This window comes from Ovis aries, chromosome 23 (genome assembly GCF_016772045.2).
Source record: "Ovis aries strain OAR_USU_Benz2616 breed Rambouillet chromosome 23, ARS-UI_Ramb_v3.0, whole genome shotgun sequence".
In the NCBI taxonomy this organism is placed as follows: domain Eukaryota; kingdom Metazoa; phylum Chordata; class Mammalia; order Artiodactyla; family Bovidae; genus Ovis; species Ovis aries.
The window spans coordinates 33,024,277-33,039,436 of NC_056076.1; the positions used below are offsets into that span (position 1 = coordinate 33,024,277).

Here is a 15,160-nt window from a genome sequence, read left to right on the forward strand (position 1 = left end):
TAGTTCTTTCGCTTCAATTCTTTAAAAAGACGAATCAAACAATTAACTGAACACACGTGTGATTCCTCTCACTCCCACGTATGTTTAAAATCCCTCCATTTTCTTCAAACCCCTGAGTTAAGAGAAATCCATCATAAATGCATACGCTTGCTTGAAAAGCATTAGCAACTCATTTTGGGGATTGAGTTTGAGATAAAAGGCAGACAGAGGTGAATGAGCAGAGCTCGGCTGGATTTTTTTTTTAACTCCTACATGGCCAGGCAGTTATGCATATCTGTTTTCAAACAATGAAAGCGTCTGGAATGCACAACGATGCACAGTAACGCGAGGAGCACGAAGCAGGCACGCTGCAGCTGGTGTGGCCCGTGTCACAAAGGCAGCGCGGGCGGCGCGCCTCGCCGGAGTCACGGCCCTGCAAGTCCGGGGCTCGCTGCCGCTCGAATCGCGTCCGGTCCAGATCTCAAAGCCCACGGGCTCCGGACCCGGCGGCGGGGGACGCGACCCGCGAGAGAGAAGCGGACCGACACAGGGCGCTCCTCTGGCAGGACGAGGCCGGGAGAAAGCAGGGGAGACTGCGGGTCCCGCGGAGAGAAAGGACCGCGGAGCCTGGGTGGGGGCGGAAGGGAAACGGGGCCAAGGTGCAGAGGCCGAGGGATGCGAATCGGGGAAGCGAGGACCCGCCAGGGAGTAGTGATCGCCGGGAAGGTGCGGGGGAGTGGGGCGCGCCGGTCACCTGTATTGTTTGAAGAGCTGGTCCGACTCCCGAAAGCCGTTGTTGAGCAGCATGTTGATGCCGGCAAGGGCCAGCTCCGCGTCCTGCAGGGGCGCCGCCGCCGCGTCTCCGTCGTCCAGCCGCCGCGGCCGCTGCTGCTCCGAGCCGGCCATGGGCGCGCGAGGCTCTGCTCGGGGCCGAGGCGAGGTGGGGTGGCAGCCGCTGCGGCCCCCGCGCGCGCCCGGAGCCCGGCTCTACCTGCGCGGGGCGCGGGCGCGGAGGGAGGAGCCGGGGCCGGGCTGCAGCGCGCGCGGCGGGGACGTGGGCGCCCAGGCCGCCGCCTCCCGCCGCCGCCGCCGCGGGGATTACTCAGCAGCCGCCCGCCCGCCCGCCCGCTCCCCCTCCGAGGCGCCCAGCTCGCGCGGCCACCGAAGCGGTGAATCCGTTTCCGGGTGTCTCTCTCCGGGCGGAGCGGGGGCCGAGCCCCGGCTGCCCTCGCTTCCTGCAGCCCCCGCGAGCCACCCGGGCCCCGGCCCTCACACCGCGCCCCTCGCCCGGCAGCCCGAAGCCAGCGCGTTGAGCCCGCTCGGACCCCCTCGAGACTCCGAGGCCCGGCCCTTGACCCCCTCCTCCAAAAGTACCGGACCCAGGAGTCGCGGGGAAGCTGGAGAGGGCGAGCGGGATCGGAGAGCGAACTGGGAACTCCGCCCGGGCCGCGGCGAGAGCGCGCAGCGCTTTTACCCCGAGAGCCCGAAACCCCACGCAGACGGCGCGCGCGCCACCCAACTTTATCCTCACCCTGGGACCGCCCACTAGCCGCGGAAGCCAATCCGCGAGGAGGTGGGCGGCGGGGGCGGCGCCCCGGGCACCTGCTCGAAGGCTGCCCGGAGCTCAGAGTTGAAGAACTAGAGGGGCGAGGGCCTGGGTCTGGCCACCCACCGGCTCCGGAACGTGGGGCAAGGAAACAAATAGGGGTTCAGCTAGCACACACCTAAATATTTAAGTTATAAATTCAGCTGTTCAGTTGCGTTCTACTCTCACTCTAACAATTACAGTTTCATATCAATGCAACAGAAAAATGACTATAAAGCTGCAGTTTCTGTAGGACCGAAAAGTCAGTAAAACGCCGAAGATGACTGAATTTAGCCATTACTTACTAAATTCTGATGATGGACTGGTGGTGTGTGTTGGGGGTTAATATTAGGGAGACAATACATAAATCAGTTTTTCTGAGTTTCCATAAATTAACTCTTCCCGTTTTTATTTTAGCAAAATCAATTACGTATGGTGTTACAATCAAGATTATGATCTTAATGTATAATTAAACCACCTTTCTTAAATCGTCGTGATTCTTTAAGTGTAGTTTATCAAATTCAGTTTGGAGAAACTTTGACCAAGCTTTAACCACTGTAATTGTTTGTAAAACTTAATGTTCAGGTTTTGAGATAACCCATGAATTCTAAGTATCATATCCAGCATTATAATGGAATCAACAAGATGACTGATCACAAAAAGTTTTCCAAAATAATATAATTTCATACTGTAACTGGCTATCACTTATTTTATAGTCTGTGCCATCCCATACCGTACAGTATCCCCAACAATCTCAAATTTCAGGGTAATGTGAATTGTTGTCACTTCTCAGCTGCTGTGTGTAACTGTTACAACACCAGGCTAATTCTTGAGTACCTCTAGGGCCACAAATTAGAACAGTGAAAAGCAGCAAGAAACTGAATTATCCCCAGCCTTGGGAAACAATACTTTGTAATGGAGGACATCATTGCCTTTTGTGCTCCGAAAAGGATTCGACAAGTGGACCATTTTTTTTTTTAACCCAAGCACACACGCATTTAAAATAGTGTTACTTTCAAGCATCAGCAGGTTATAGGTTCCACTGATCCAGCACTCAGTGCCAGAACTCCAGTGACAGAGGTGTCTGTGTGTTGATAAATGTGTGTATGTGGGTTTGTATGTGTGTGTGTTCTGATGAGCAGGGTCCTTTAACTCAGATCTCAGGTACAATAGTGGCCACATGGCTTACACAGGCCTCTGTCCCAGAAGGAACTCCCCTGGAACACACTGCCAGCGCTCATGAGAGCTGACGACATGCCCAGTGTTTACGAGCTGCCTGAACTTTGGATCTGTGGAAGCATCCACCCCGAAACCTCTGAAGAAATCTAGTCAACAAGGGAGGAAAGGACTTATCTACTGGTCCAGGGGTTAACAGTCTGCCTGCCAATGCAGAGGATACAAGTTCGATCCCTGGTCAGGGAACTAAGATCCCAGGTGCAGCGGGACAACTAAGCCTTTGTGCCGCAGCTAGGAACTGATGCAGCCAAGTAAATAAATATTTAAAAACAACAACAACAAGGGAGCGAAACCAGGAGAGCAACACCAATCTTAGCAGACTGCCTGTACTCCCTCAACTCGAGAAGGCAGCTACACACAGGTCTCTAGTCCCTATTACTTCCAGAACAGTGGGTGGGGGGTGGGGAGTGAAGGTGCTGATGGCACCCTGGGAGTTGTTAACAAGTTGTTCCAGGGACCCTGCAGCTGAGGGTGGGAGGTGGGGTGAACAAAATCAAAGCAATGTTTGTGGGGCTAGTTCCATCTCAAGCACCAAGCACAATGTGTTATGCAGACTTTGTGAAACTGAACTGCTGAAAGGGACCAAGATCCAGTGCAACTTCCCAGCACCCCATAATAGGCAAGGGAGGGGGCATTATGGATAGAGGAAAACTCTCCCATGTAATATACACCAGATGTGTGCTGAGTGGGATTTAACCAGATACCAAAAACAATTAGATTAGCAGCAGCAGCATGAACAGACATTTTCAAATATTTGCTCTGTGATGAGGGACACAAACAGCATTCAAAGTGGGCTCCATGATCCTGAAGGCAGACAACGCATGGACCTGTAGTTACACTTGTTGCAGCTGTTTGGCACTGCCACCTGCTCAGGGTTCACCTAGCAGGTGGGGAATTAAGGCTGGTTGTGCTTCTTCACTGGCTAATAATGCCAGCTAATGACAGATATTTAAGCGGTTGTGGTGTATATTACTTGCAAAAGGAAAAAAAAAAAATCTAGATTACTAACACATTAGGGCATGAGGCAATTGAAACTGAAATTCTCAGCACCTCCTGCAGAACCAATAAAATTTACCCAAGTGTTTCCTTTGGAAGGAGAGAGAGGAGTTGATGGAAGAGGGAGAAAGAACCCATTTCCTTTCCATAGACCTCTTGTGGGTATTGTCAGTATTTTGTGGTTCCTCATGAGATTTCATTATGAAAATGAAACTCCAAGTTCAAACGATCAGTGAGAAGTTTTAGATATCTGTGTTATCCTTTACCCAGTAGATTTTGTTTTTAATAAGATGTCTTGTTTGCAAGTAACAGAAAAACCTAGCCCACATGCCTCTTGACATCCGATAAGAAGGCACTGCTTCAACTCTTAACAACAAAAATCCTCGAATTCAGCCACATTAGCTTTGATTGGCCTGTGTTCAGGTCCTTATTCTTAATCAATCAGTGTGAGGGGGGAAAGCGGTGGGGGGGGTGGGGTGGGCGGCGGGTGGCTTATCATGATTGGATTAAGTCCATCAGAGTCTTCTCCCAGATCTGGAAGGTGGAACCAATTCAACCCAAACTCCTTGGTTGGGAAATTCCATATCTATTAGGAAAAGGGAGGTAGAAACCTGATGTGAGAAAGACAACCAACAAACTCTCCCTAACCTTGTCTTCTTAAACATGTTTTGGATTTTGGAATCATATTTTAAATGCCTTTAGACACTACACTACTTTAAGAAAATCTTGCTTGTGCTTCAGCATATTAAAATACTTAGTGGGAAGCTGCTATATAACACAGGGAGCCCAGCCTGGCACTCTGCGATGATTTAGAGGGATGGGATGAGGGGAGGGGAGGGAGGCTCAAGAGGGAGAGGATATATATATATAATTATGACTGAGCTGAGTGATACGGCAAAAACCAATACAACATTGTAAAGCAACTTGCCTCCAATTACTGTATAGTCAATATCTTATAATACCTATAATTGAAAATAATATATGTATAACCAAATCACCTTGCTGTGCACCAGAAACATTGTAAGTCAACAAAATATATATATTAAGAAAAAATTTTCCTCCAATTAAAAAAAATTCTTTAGTAATACTAATAACCTTAATGTATCTCTGTAACTAATGCCTTAATATATCTCTGTAAATCTGCACCACCAGCTGAAATAAATGCAGGTCTCTAGAATGTCTGGGACTCTAAAAAGGAGAAGAAGAAAAAAGTAGAGAAATTAATATCACACTATATTTTCATATTATGCTAGCTTTGCTATCCAACTCAGTCCTTGAACTCTCCTGAAGATTTAGTAGGCTAGCTCTGTGAGGGTAGATTTAGTTAACTGCTTTTTAATTAGAAGGCAAGTCAGGTCAAGCAAAGGTTGGTATGTCAGACTCTGTGGACGGGGCCTTTCTTTTCTGGTCACAGGTGGGTCACTAGCTGGCCTCTAAGGAGGGGAGCACCCATGGGGGTCCACCTGGCTGTTTCTCCAGCAGGAGGAAAAATGTGTCCGACAGGACAGTCATCCTGCCCTGGAAACTAGAGCAGTGACCACAGAGCACCATCCCCTTCTGATCGGAAACCTCATCTGTCTTTCCCCAAACCAAACACCCAAAGGACCCCAGTGTGTTTAAACAGGTGTTTACTAGAGTTTAGATCATTGTCTCCCCCAGGGTGGCTCCAGCAGTGAGGCCTCCTGCCCAAGCCCCTGATTGGGATGCGTCTTTCGGTGGAAATTTGGGTCCTCTCCTGGCCTTCAGAGACCTTCCTTCTCCATCTCCCCACCTTCCTGTTGCTCCCTCCTCCCTGCTCTGGTTCTTTTTGCCTCTCTGCCTTCATCCCTTCCCTTTAACCTCTCTCCTTCCCTTGCACTGGTTCTTGCTGTTCCCTGATCTACCTACCATCCCTCCTCCTCCTCAGAGAAATCATCAAGCCTCCTCCCCTGGTCCCCTCTCTTGACCTGTGCCTCTGGGGAATGCCCAAGGCTTCTCTTCTCTGTTCCCTGACTGTTGCTCTGGAGAGGGACAGTGTATCTCTGGTTTCAAGGTCTGGGTCTGCTGACTTCTGGGGTGCAGTCGGGGGCACGTGGTGGGGGAGGCAGAGGAGTTCTGGTCCCCATGGATGAGGGAGGGGAGAGGTGCCAAAAGTTACTCAGTGCCCTGGTGGGTTTTCTCCTGGAGTACCTAAAACTAAGCACAACTTCCACTGTGATTAATTTATATCTGGAATCCCCATTTTTACTAAGGAAATTATTTGCCTTCTCTTCATGTAATGTTATCCATGCCTTGCTAACAATCCTGGCCTTATTATACTAAGATATTAAGCTGCTCCTACACTAACTTCCAACACAGGGCTTCCCTGGTGGCAGGGAATATGACAATGCAGGAGATGCGCGTTTGATCCCTGGGTCAGGAAGATCCTCTGGAGAAGGAAATGGCTAAGCACTTCAGTATTCTTGCTTGGGAGAATCCCATGGACAGAGGAGCCTGGAGGGCTGCAGCCCGTGTGGTCGGAAAGAGTCGGACTCAACTGAGGGACTAAAGAACAACGCTGACAATACATGGCACCATCAGTACCCTCGAACCTCTAGGCTTCTCCCCTGACTGTAGACGGAGGGAGGGGACACCATTCTGTGAATCTGTGTCAGTGGAAGCAGCAGCGATTCTTGGTAGACTTGTTCCTAATCATGAAATGTAGTCAGATTCCCTCAGACAGTCTAGAGTAGGGGGTAGGTGCTCAGCCCCTGTTTGTCAAGTGTATGGTGAGTTGGAAGTTGCAGGGAGATGGAGACTGGGCCAGGCATTTAAATCATAGACTAGGGTTTGGGCTTTGCAAGGCCTTACCTTTGTGACTTGGGGCAATTTTACTTCACCTCTTTGGCCTCAATTCCCTCATTAATGATATGAAGACAATCAGTACCTTCAAGGCAAGTAGCTGAAAGGGTAGGCACATGAGTAAGCTACAGCAGCAAGATACTGTCTGAATCTACACAATTAGTTTTCTAATATTAATGAAGACATGTGGCTCTTCCTTGTCTTATATTGTCAACAGAGCTATCTTTTTTCCCAACAGCATTATCTTGAAATATCCAGCTACAAGAAAATCTGTGCAATTAAGTAACCAAATGTATCATACGGAAATGATTAATTTAAACCATTTCTAATATAAACAGTATAAGTTTGCTATTTTAATGCAGCCTAAGGAAGAAGTGCCGATTTTATTCAAGGAGTATAAAAAATATTAAGTAAAAATATCTAGGTTTTAGAGTTCTTCATTTGGATGTGAATTGTCTCTGCTTTAATAACTCATTAATATATGTTTTTGACACTGCCTGAAGGACTGGACAGAGAAATCAATAATATTTAGTATGAATGTTTTTTAAAAATGCATCTTCTATGTCCTATGCGTGTAACATATTTGTCAGTCAGTTATGGTTGCTTTATCTTTGCAAGAGACACACTGCTAACATAAAATCATGCCTTATTCATTTAATCACTTGTGTTCTGTTCTGGGGTTAAGTTAGCAATCTGGGTGTCCCTATCCAAAACTCAGCACCACTGAATTCCCCACAGTACCTTAAGGAACTAGTTGAAAAAGTTTTCTAGAAATGTGGGTAATCCCACACTGGTGTTGCTTGTGCAAATGAATGGACACCACTGAGCAGAGTGCCCTGATATTCTTGTGTTTCACAGGACACTCACTGAGTGTTCTCACTGTCAGAACAGCGGTAAGTGCTGCCAGTATCTAGACAAATATTATGAGGCTTCTCAACACTGCGGATGAAACATGTAGTCAAATACATATCTATAGACCTCAGTACAAAGCTCGTCAGAATCTTTTTAATTCCTGGATTTACTCCTGAAATGGTTATAACAGACATTTAACTTTTGAACTGATATTCACTGATTTTCTATTAATTTGCTGATTCTTTACCCTTTCACAGTTAGCATATGAACCACACCAGAACACTTCTATCATTAACTTATAACCAGTCGTTGATTTTTGAGCCCCCAAATAGTATCACCCAGTTTCAGTTCCCCCATTAGTTATCAAAGGGGGTTAATCACTATTTTTTGTTACTTTCACATCTATCTTCAAAAGAAAATCCACCGCAACTGAAGGTAGTTTTAACAACATGAATAAAATTTTGAAGACAATTCCAGAAAAGGAATTAGAAAGATGAAAAATATCTTTTCAAAAAGCTCTGTATGTAAAGGAGAAAAAAATCCACTACCATGTATAACATTGGATATTTGTTTTAAAATATTCTATTAAACAATCTGCTTCCTTATGAAGAGTACACACAAACACATGAAAAAATTATTTTGAAAATATTCTATAATTAGATAAGCTCCTCTGTCCATGAGATTATTCAGGCAAGAAGACTGGAGTGGGTAGTCATTCCCTTTTCCAAGATGGCTGCACAATTCTGCAAATATACTAAAAACCATTGAAATGTATACTGTGAATGGTGAATCTTAAAGGATATAACTCATACATCAATAAAGCTGTACCTCATATAAAATTTAAATCATTGTAAATGACTGAGTGAAAAATGATGGAAGAAGGGAATTTATGGGTTTTATTTTATTTCACATATTTGATGCAGAAAAAAGTTTATTGCTAAAAAAATTTCATCCTGAAGAGTATCCATAAGTCAGTATTAGTTATTGGCTGCCATCGCAACACACTCAGTGCTACATTAAGACTTTACACATTTTGCTCCACTTAATTCTCAAAGGAACCCTGTGAGGTGGGCTTTATCCCAGGTTTACAGATATACAAACAAGTTGGATAATTTTCACAAGGCCACACAGCCAGTAAGGGTTCAAGTGAGGTCTAAAGTCTTATTGGACAGAGTGGGTGAGTCTTAGTTGTTACAGTAAAACCTAGTACCTCCTGGAGGCCTGCGGGGATGCACACACACACACACACACCTGACTGAGGGGGTGTACGTGCACACACACATCATTCTGAGTTTCACATGACCATCTCATCACCTCTTCCTCAAAGTAATACGCTCTGCTTAGTCGCTCAGTCATGTGCAACTCTTTGTGACACTATGGACGGTAGCCCACCAGGCTCCTCTGTCCATGGCGATTCTCCAGACAAGAATACGGGAGTAGGTTGCCATGCCCTCCTCCAGGGGATCTTCCTGGCCCAGGGATCAAACCCAGGTCTCCCGCATTGCAGGTGGATTCTTTACCGTCTGAGGCTCCAGGGGAGCTCAAAGTAATACACATTTATGTGATTTGAATGCAGGAAAATATATGATCTCATATGTAATCTGCGTCACTAATACTAGGGTGGAGCCCAAGTGTCTACAGTTCTACTGAGAACCCCAGGTGAGGCTAACGTCAGGGACCAGCCCTCTGAGAAACAGTTGTCTGAGTGATAATCCTGAAAGTAGAGCAGCTACTGCTCATCTTTGTACATTTCTTACCCATAGGATATGTTTCAGAAACACTGCATGAATAAATGAGTGAAAGTACAGCTTAACGGGAGATGCTGGTGGTAAAGCATCTGTGTATCCTTGGATGTATTATTGATCTGAGGATAAAGGGATATCCTTAGACCTTTAACACAAAAGTGTGTCATGTAATACCTTAAGAAATTCTGTGCGCTTTGTCAATTAGTGGTTGATACATCCGGAGTTGAAAGATACACTCCACAGAGAGCGGTGACCAGACAGAAGAAGACAGGCCCTCATTAAGGAGAAAAGGAGGATGTGGACACCGAGAAATCACTTAAATCCTAACTCTTGACATTTATTTTTAAATGTGGTTGTAAAAGAAGACTCAGAACATTCAGCTGTGTCAGCGCTAAAAATACACATTTCTTCACTTCTCCTCACCTCCTTCACCCTGCCATCTCCTCTGAGACAAAAACAGTGAAGACAGGGGGTGACTGTGAGATGGAAAAGGCAACATGAGAGCAAGTTTATATCCACCAACAAGGAACCGGATGCCCAGATACCCAGGGACTAGTTTCTCCATTTCCCAAACCACACAAAGAACAACCGCCTTCTGGGCTTGGGCTCTGTCTTCTTTACTCTCCTTTTCAGAAAGAAAACTACCTCTAGTGGGCAGCCCTTCACCTTTGTCCCAAAAGCAAAGTCACTGTTTTCATATCTCTGCCCTACCAGACATGCCTAGTGAACGAAAACGATCTCATGTAAATTAAAACAACAACAACAACAACTTTTCATTCCTCTAGACTAAGATAACCATTCCACTGTTTTTCTCTGTAGTCATTCAAGCAAATCTAAAAACCACTTGCCTGTGAAGAGCTTTCTCACACATGTCATACCAAGGTCATAGGTCCACCAGTGATTCACTCCAAGAAGGATGCATTATATAAATTGCAGTGTATCCCAGATGTTGTCTAAGATGAATTAATTACTATATTTTACTTAAAACAAGGGTCAGTTCAGTTCAACAGCAGGTGCCAGCCACTGTATGCTAGGTGTACTGGAAGACAAAGTTAAAGAAGATGTCCCCGAATCTGAGAATCTTCTGGTCTAGTGGTTGAGACAGGCACACCAACAGATAACCTTAACATAAAATGGTCTTAAGATAGAGGTATATGCGGGCTGCTGTGGGGGTTCATGCAGCCTTCCTCCTATGAAGGAAGGAGGAATTCTGATAACTGAGAAGGGTAGAAAGTGTACCCCAGACAGAGGGACAGCAAGAGCATGGCCATGGGAAACAGCAGACGTCTCTTCTAGAGATGTCTTCTTGTTCTAGAGTGTGGGCTGAGGCAGGAATGGGCGAGGGATGATGCTGGGGAAGGGGGCAGGAGTCAGGACATGAAGGTTTTCTATGCGGCGAGAAGGAAGGTAAGGGCAATGAGGAGCTGGTAAGGAATTTGACTTCACTTGACTTTGTATGAAGGGCCACTTAAACGTGAAGAAGACTTGAGACGTACAAGAGGCAACTGCAGAAAACCAGAGCACTCCTTACTCCCTGGTACATGAGCTTCTCAGTTCTCCTGCTGGTGAACAAAACCAACCCAAAGAGGCATCACAGGAAAAGACGTGACCTGAGTGTGGGTCTCAGGCAACTGCAGAGCTGAAAACAGATGCTCTCAGAGATACTGGGACTCTGCTTTCTCTTTACAGGTTTAGTTTTTTCTCTCCTGCAGTGGGAGAGCAGCTAGCAAGGCAGCTCTCCATTCTGCAGGACTGCCCCATACGCGGCAAGAGTTTAGCGCGCCTGTCTCCCAATGCCTAAAGCACCACCCAAGGACTTTCCATTTCTCGGAATTCCTAGTACATCCAAAAAAAAAAAAAGTCCTCAGAATGATCCATTCCCCACCTTGAATCATCGTTCTGGGGTATAAGAAATTCAAGGTCCCTGTTTGCCAGATTTGAGTCTTCCCTAACACCACCAGTCTTTTTTTTTTTTTTTTCCAAATCATTTTATGTATTTATTTAGGCTGCACTAGGTCTCTGCCACTGTGCAGGCTTTTTCTCTAGTTGCAGCATGCAGGGGCTGCTCTCTAGTTTCAGTGTGAGGGCTTCTCATTGTGGTGGCTTCTCAGGTTTCAGAGCACGGGCTTCAGATCATGTGGGCCTCAGGAGTTGTGGCCCGTGGGCTCAAAGCACAGACTCAGTAGTTGTGGGGCACGGGCTTAGTTGCTCTGTGGCATGTGGGATCTTTCTGGATCTGGAATCAAACCTGCATTTCCTGCATTGACAGGTGGATTTAATTTTTTTTACCACTGAGCCACCAGGGAGGTCCCCATCACCAGCCTTAGTAACTCTAAATGGCTGCTGGTCAATTCCATCTCCACTGACTTTAAACTAGTAACCAAGCTAAGAGATCTTCTCAAGTCATCTTTAAATCTAGATCCCACTCCCCACTTTTAGTTTTCTTGTCAGCATCACCCATTCCCAGAGGAAGAGACATCTTACTTTCCAGTTTCTATGCAGCCATTGTCAAGGATGGTTCTGATCAGTGCTGCCCGAGTCACCTGGCAACCCCGATCCCCGCACTGGAGGATAGAGCATTCTGATTGGTTGGCCTTGGTCATGTGGGGAGGCAGCCAGGGGGTTGGCCGAGCATCCTGGCTAACAGCCCCACACAGAATGGAGAAAAGTTGTTTTCAAAGAGAGGAGTGCAGGTGAGCAACTTATATCTACCTCAGAGAATGAATAAACAACACAATTACTGCACACCTCACCCTCCAATGTTCCATTCTGTAACAAAGAGGAAAAGAAAAAACATTTTAAAAGCCTAAAACCTCCTACCTCTTCCAAAAACACTGATGGATTTGGAAAATGATCTATTTGAGTGGAACCCAAGAGTAAATTAAGCACAACTTTATTAAATGTCTCCTTAGGACACCGATGATGTAACTGACTTGGAAATCTCCAAGATGTGTTGGTGATGCTGGGGCCAGAGCTGTGAAGGACTGAGGGACTATGAGAAAGACTAGGGGCTGAAAGAAAGATAAAGAAATCAGAGGAGAGCCTAAGGAACTTCACTGACAACAGAGCATCAGTAAAGCAAAGAGAGAATAGAAGAGAGAGAGGAGAAAAAGCAGACAGACAAGGAGAGATGATGAAACTCCACAAAACGCAGATTAGAAGGGTTGGTTTATCCCAGGAAAGCCAAGAGGCTGAATATCTAGAACCAAAGAAGAGGTCAATTGATTCCTGAACCTATTTCTCAATATCCATGACCACAGACCACATTACCAACATCCATGGCACAGATCCAGTGGCCCAAGGTTACCAGTTTCTATCTAAACCCAAACTTAGGTTGACCTGGGGCCCCAGGCAGGCAAGAACCTGCTTCTTCAGAGACACAGAATCTGATAGGAAGACAGATAAGAGGAGACTAAAGGGGACCAGCCGAAAAGACAGTGTCACCAGGCGAAGGAGGCGGAGGAACTTCTCAGCTAGGCAGGCAGGGACATCAAAGGTCACCCGGAGGACACAGCACCTGGTTTCGTGCGCTGAACTTTAGTCAAGATAACTGAAGGAAGGCAAGGAAACCATATAAAGGTTTTACCTCCATATTTTCTTTGTTTTTTAGATGAGTTCTTGAGTTACAGAATATCAAACTGGATGGTACACAGAGGTCATTGCATCAGAAACCTCAGCTCCTGATCCAATTCTGGTTACCTTTGTTGATCTTGATGAAGTTACTTAACCTCTTTCAGCTTCAGTTTCATCATCGATAAACACAAATCATGGCAAAGTCCCTGTTTGTCTCACAAGTAAACACAGATTGCAGTGATATCCAGGAGTCAGGACCAAGCTACATGACTTGTAACTTGTGGGGCCCACTGAAAAAATGAAAATGTGGGGTTTCTTGTTTTCAAAGCCTAGAGAATTTCAAGATGGCAACCACAGTGCATTAAACCAAGTGCCAGGTGCTTCTCAGAGCAGAGCCGTGCATGACTATAAAGATCCCAGCCCTGCCAGGTGGGATAAGGTACTGGGTTGGCTAAAAAGGTCTCTGGGGCTTTTCCATAATTTATGATGTATTGGCCAACTCAATATATCAAAGTGCCTTTGCTATCTACAAAGAGTTCAGCAAAGTGGTGAGGATTTTCTTTCTTTCCCCTCTCTTCTTGACACTCCAGAATTACCTTAGTTTTCCAGGGCTAACTAAGAAATTAATTGCCTCTCAGGTCTGGGAGCCAGAAGTCCAACATCAAGGTGCCAGCAGGTTAGTTCCTTCTGATGGCTGGCACGAGAGCCTCTGCTCTGGGCCCCTCTCCTTGGCTTGGAGACAGCTATCTTTCCTCATGTCTCCTTACACTGTCTTCCCTCTGTGCATGTCTGTGTCCAAGCTTTCCGTCTTCACAAGGACACTGATCTTGTTGGACTAGGGCCCACACTAATGACCTCATTTCAACTCGATGAGCTCTGCAATATACCACTGTGGTAACACAAGTGGTAAAGAACCATCTTGCCAGTATAGGAGACATAAGAGACGCGGGTTTGATCCCTTGGTTGGGAAGATCCCCTGAAGGAGGAATTGGCTACCCACTCCAGTATTCTTGCCTGGAGAATCGCATGGACAGAGGAGCCTGGTGGGCTACAGTCCATGGGGTCGCAAAGAGTTGGACATGACTGAGTGACTTAGCATGCGTGCATGCAACATCCTCCCAATCTCCAAATAAGGTCACATGCTGAGGTACTGGGTGGTTAGGACTTGAACATATGAATTTGGGAGGGGAATACAGCTCACCCCATAACCAGCATCACCTTCTCTCTACTATTTTGGAGATGTGTGTTGTGGTGTGCAGTCTCATGGGGAGGCACTGATGGTGGGACTGTGATAGAGGCGTGCTGTGGTGACCGGGGTATGAAGGGGCCACCGTTTAGGCTAACCAGTGGGACAGCTCCCAGTGGCTGACCTTATGACCCACTCTCCAGTCTCCAAAAGCTCTTCAATTACACCCAATAGATTCCTCTCCGACTTAAGAAAGCTGAAGTGTGTTCCTGTGGCTTGTAACGAAGAAACTCGATACTCAAACGCTGTGCTGAAATTGGGAAGGGTATTGCACGGGCCCTGAATTCCATGCCCTCCCCAACTCCCCTTGGCCCCCTTCTGCTGGCTGGGCCCTGCTACTTGCTTCCCGCTATAGTCTCATTTCTGGCATCATTGACAGACAGTTTCCCCGAGAGTGGGGTGCTGGTACACTGTTTCTGGGCCACTATGGGGGCAGCTCTGCTGCCCAACCCAGGCCTCCGAGGAGCCTGCAAGGAGCTGGCCCTTCCCATCACTCGAAGGCTTGCGTGATGCCCCTGCCACCTTTCTGGCGGGGGAGGGTGGTGCAGAAGATGGCTGTCCCATGGCATCTCGGAGGGGGTGGGTGACAACCGAATGGAGGGAGAGCCGAATCCCGTGCCACCAGCTTAGACCGGTGAGAGTCAAGATGGCGGAAGCCAGAGGATGAACTCCTGGCCCTTCCTCCCGGTGACCCACAACCCCAAATGCAGAGGTGCCCTCCGGCCTCCCCGTCGAGTCCTGCCGGCTGAGGGTCAGGCGTGATTTCTGTGGCTCGCGTGGCCAGCGTGGCCGTACCTCCACCCGCACCTGCTTCCGCGCTCTCCTTGACTCACTTCCTTTCTCCCTTACTCGCCCTCCTGGAACAAAGCTGTACACGTTAAGCTTTGCTTCGGGCTCTGCTTTCCATCCATTTTGATTCCCAAAAACCTTGCGAGAAGGCTTTGGTTCAAGAGCTGGGAAGGCACAGGAGAAACCATGTCTTCATACCCCTGTGACCACAGCCCCAAACCACACCTGGGACCCAAAGACAGGACGAGCCCCAGGGCAGGCCACCAGGAACCACAAGCAATGAGGCTGGGGGTATTACGAAAACATCAGTTATGTCAGAGCCACTAGGAGAACCCAGGC

The 15,160-nt window shown here is 47.1% G+C and overlaps 1 protein-coding gene across 1 annotated transcript in view; it reads right to left on the reverse strand.

The window, feature by feature from the left end:
- Positions 1 to 904, reverse strand: part of TTC39C (tetratricopeptide repeat domain 39C) — a 103,169-nt gene extending 102,265 nt beyond the window's left edge. The window contains exon 1 of the mRNA XM_004020472.6: positions 734 to 904. Within this exon, the coding sequence (XP_004020521.3) occupies positions 734 to 885 (152 nt within the window). The 5' untranslated portion in view covers positions 886 to 904. The remainder of the gene's footprint in view (positions 1 to 733) is intronic.
- Positions 905 to 15,160: the final 14,256 nt, after the last annotated feature.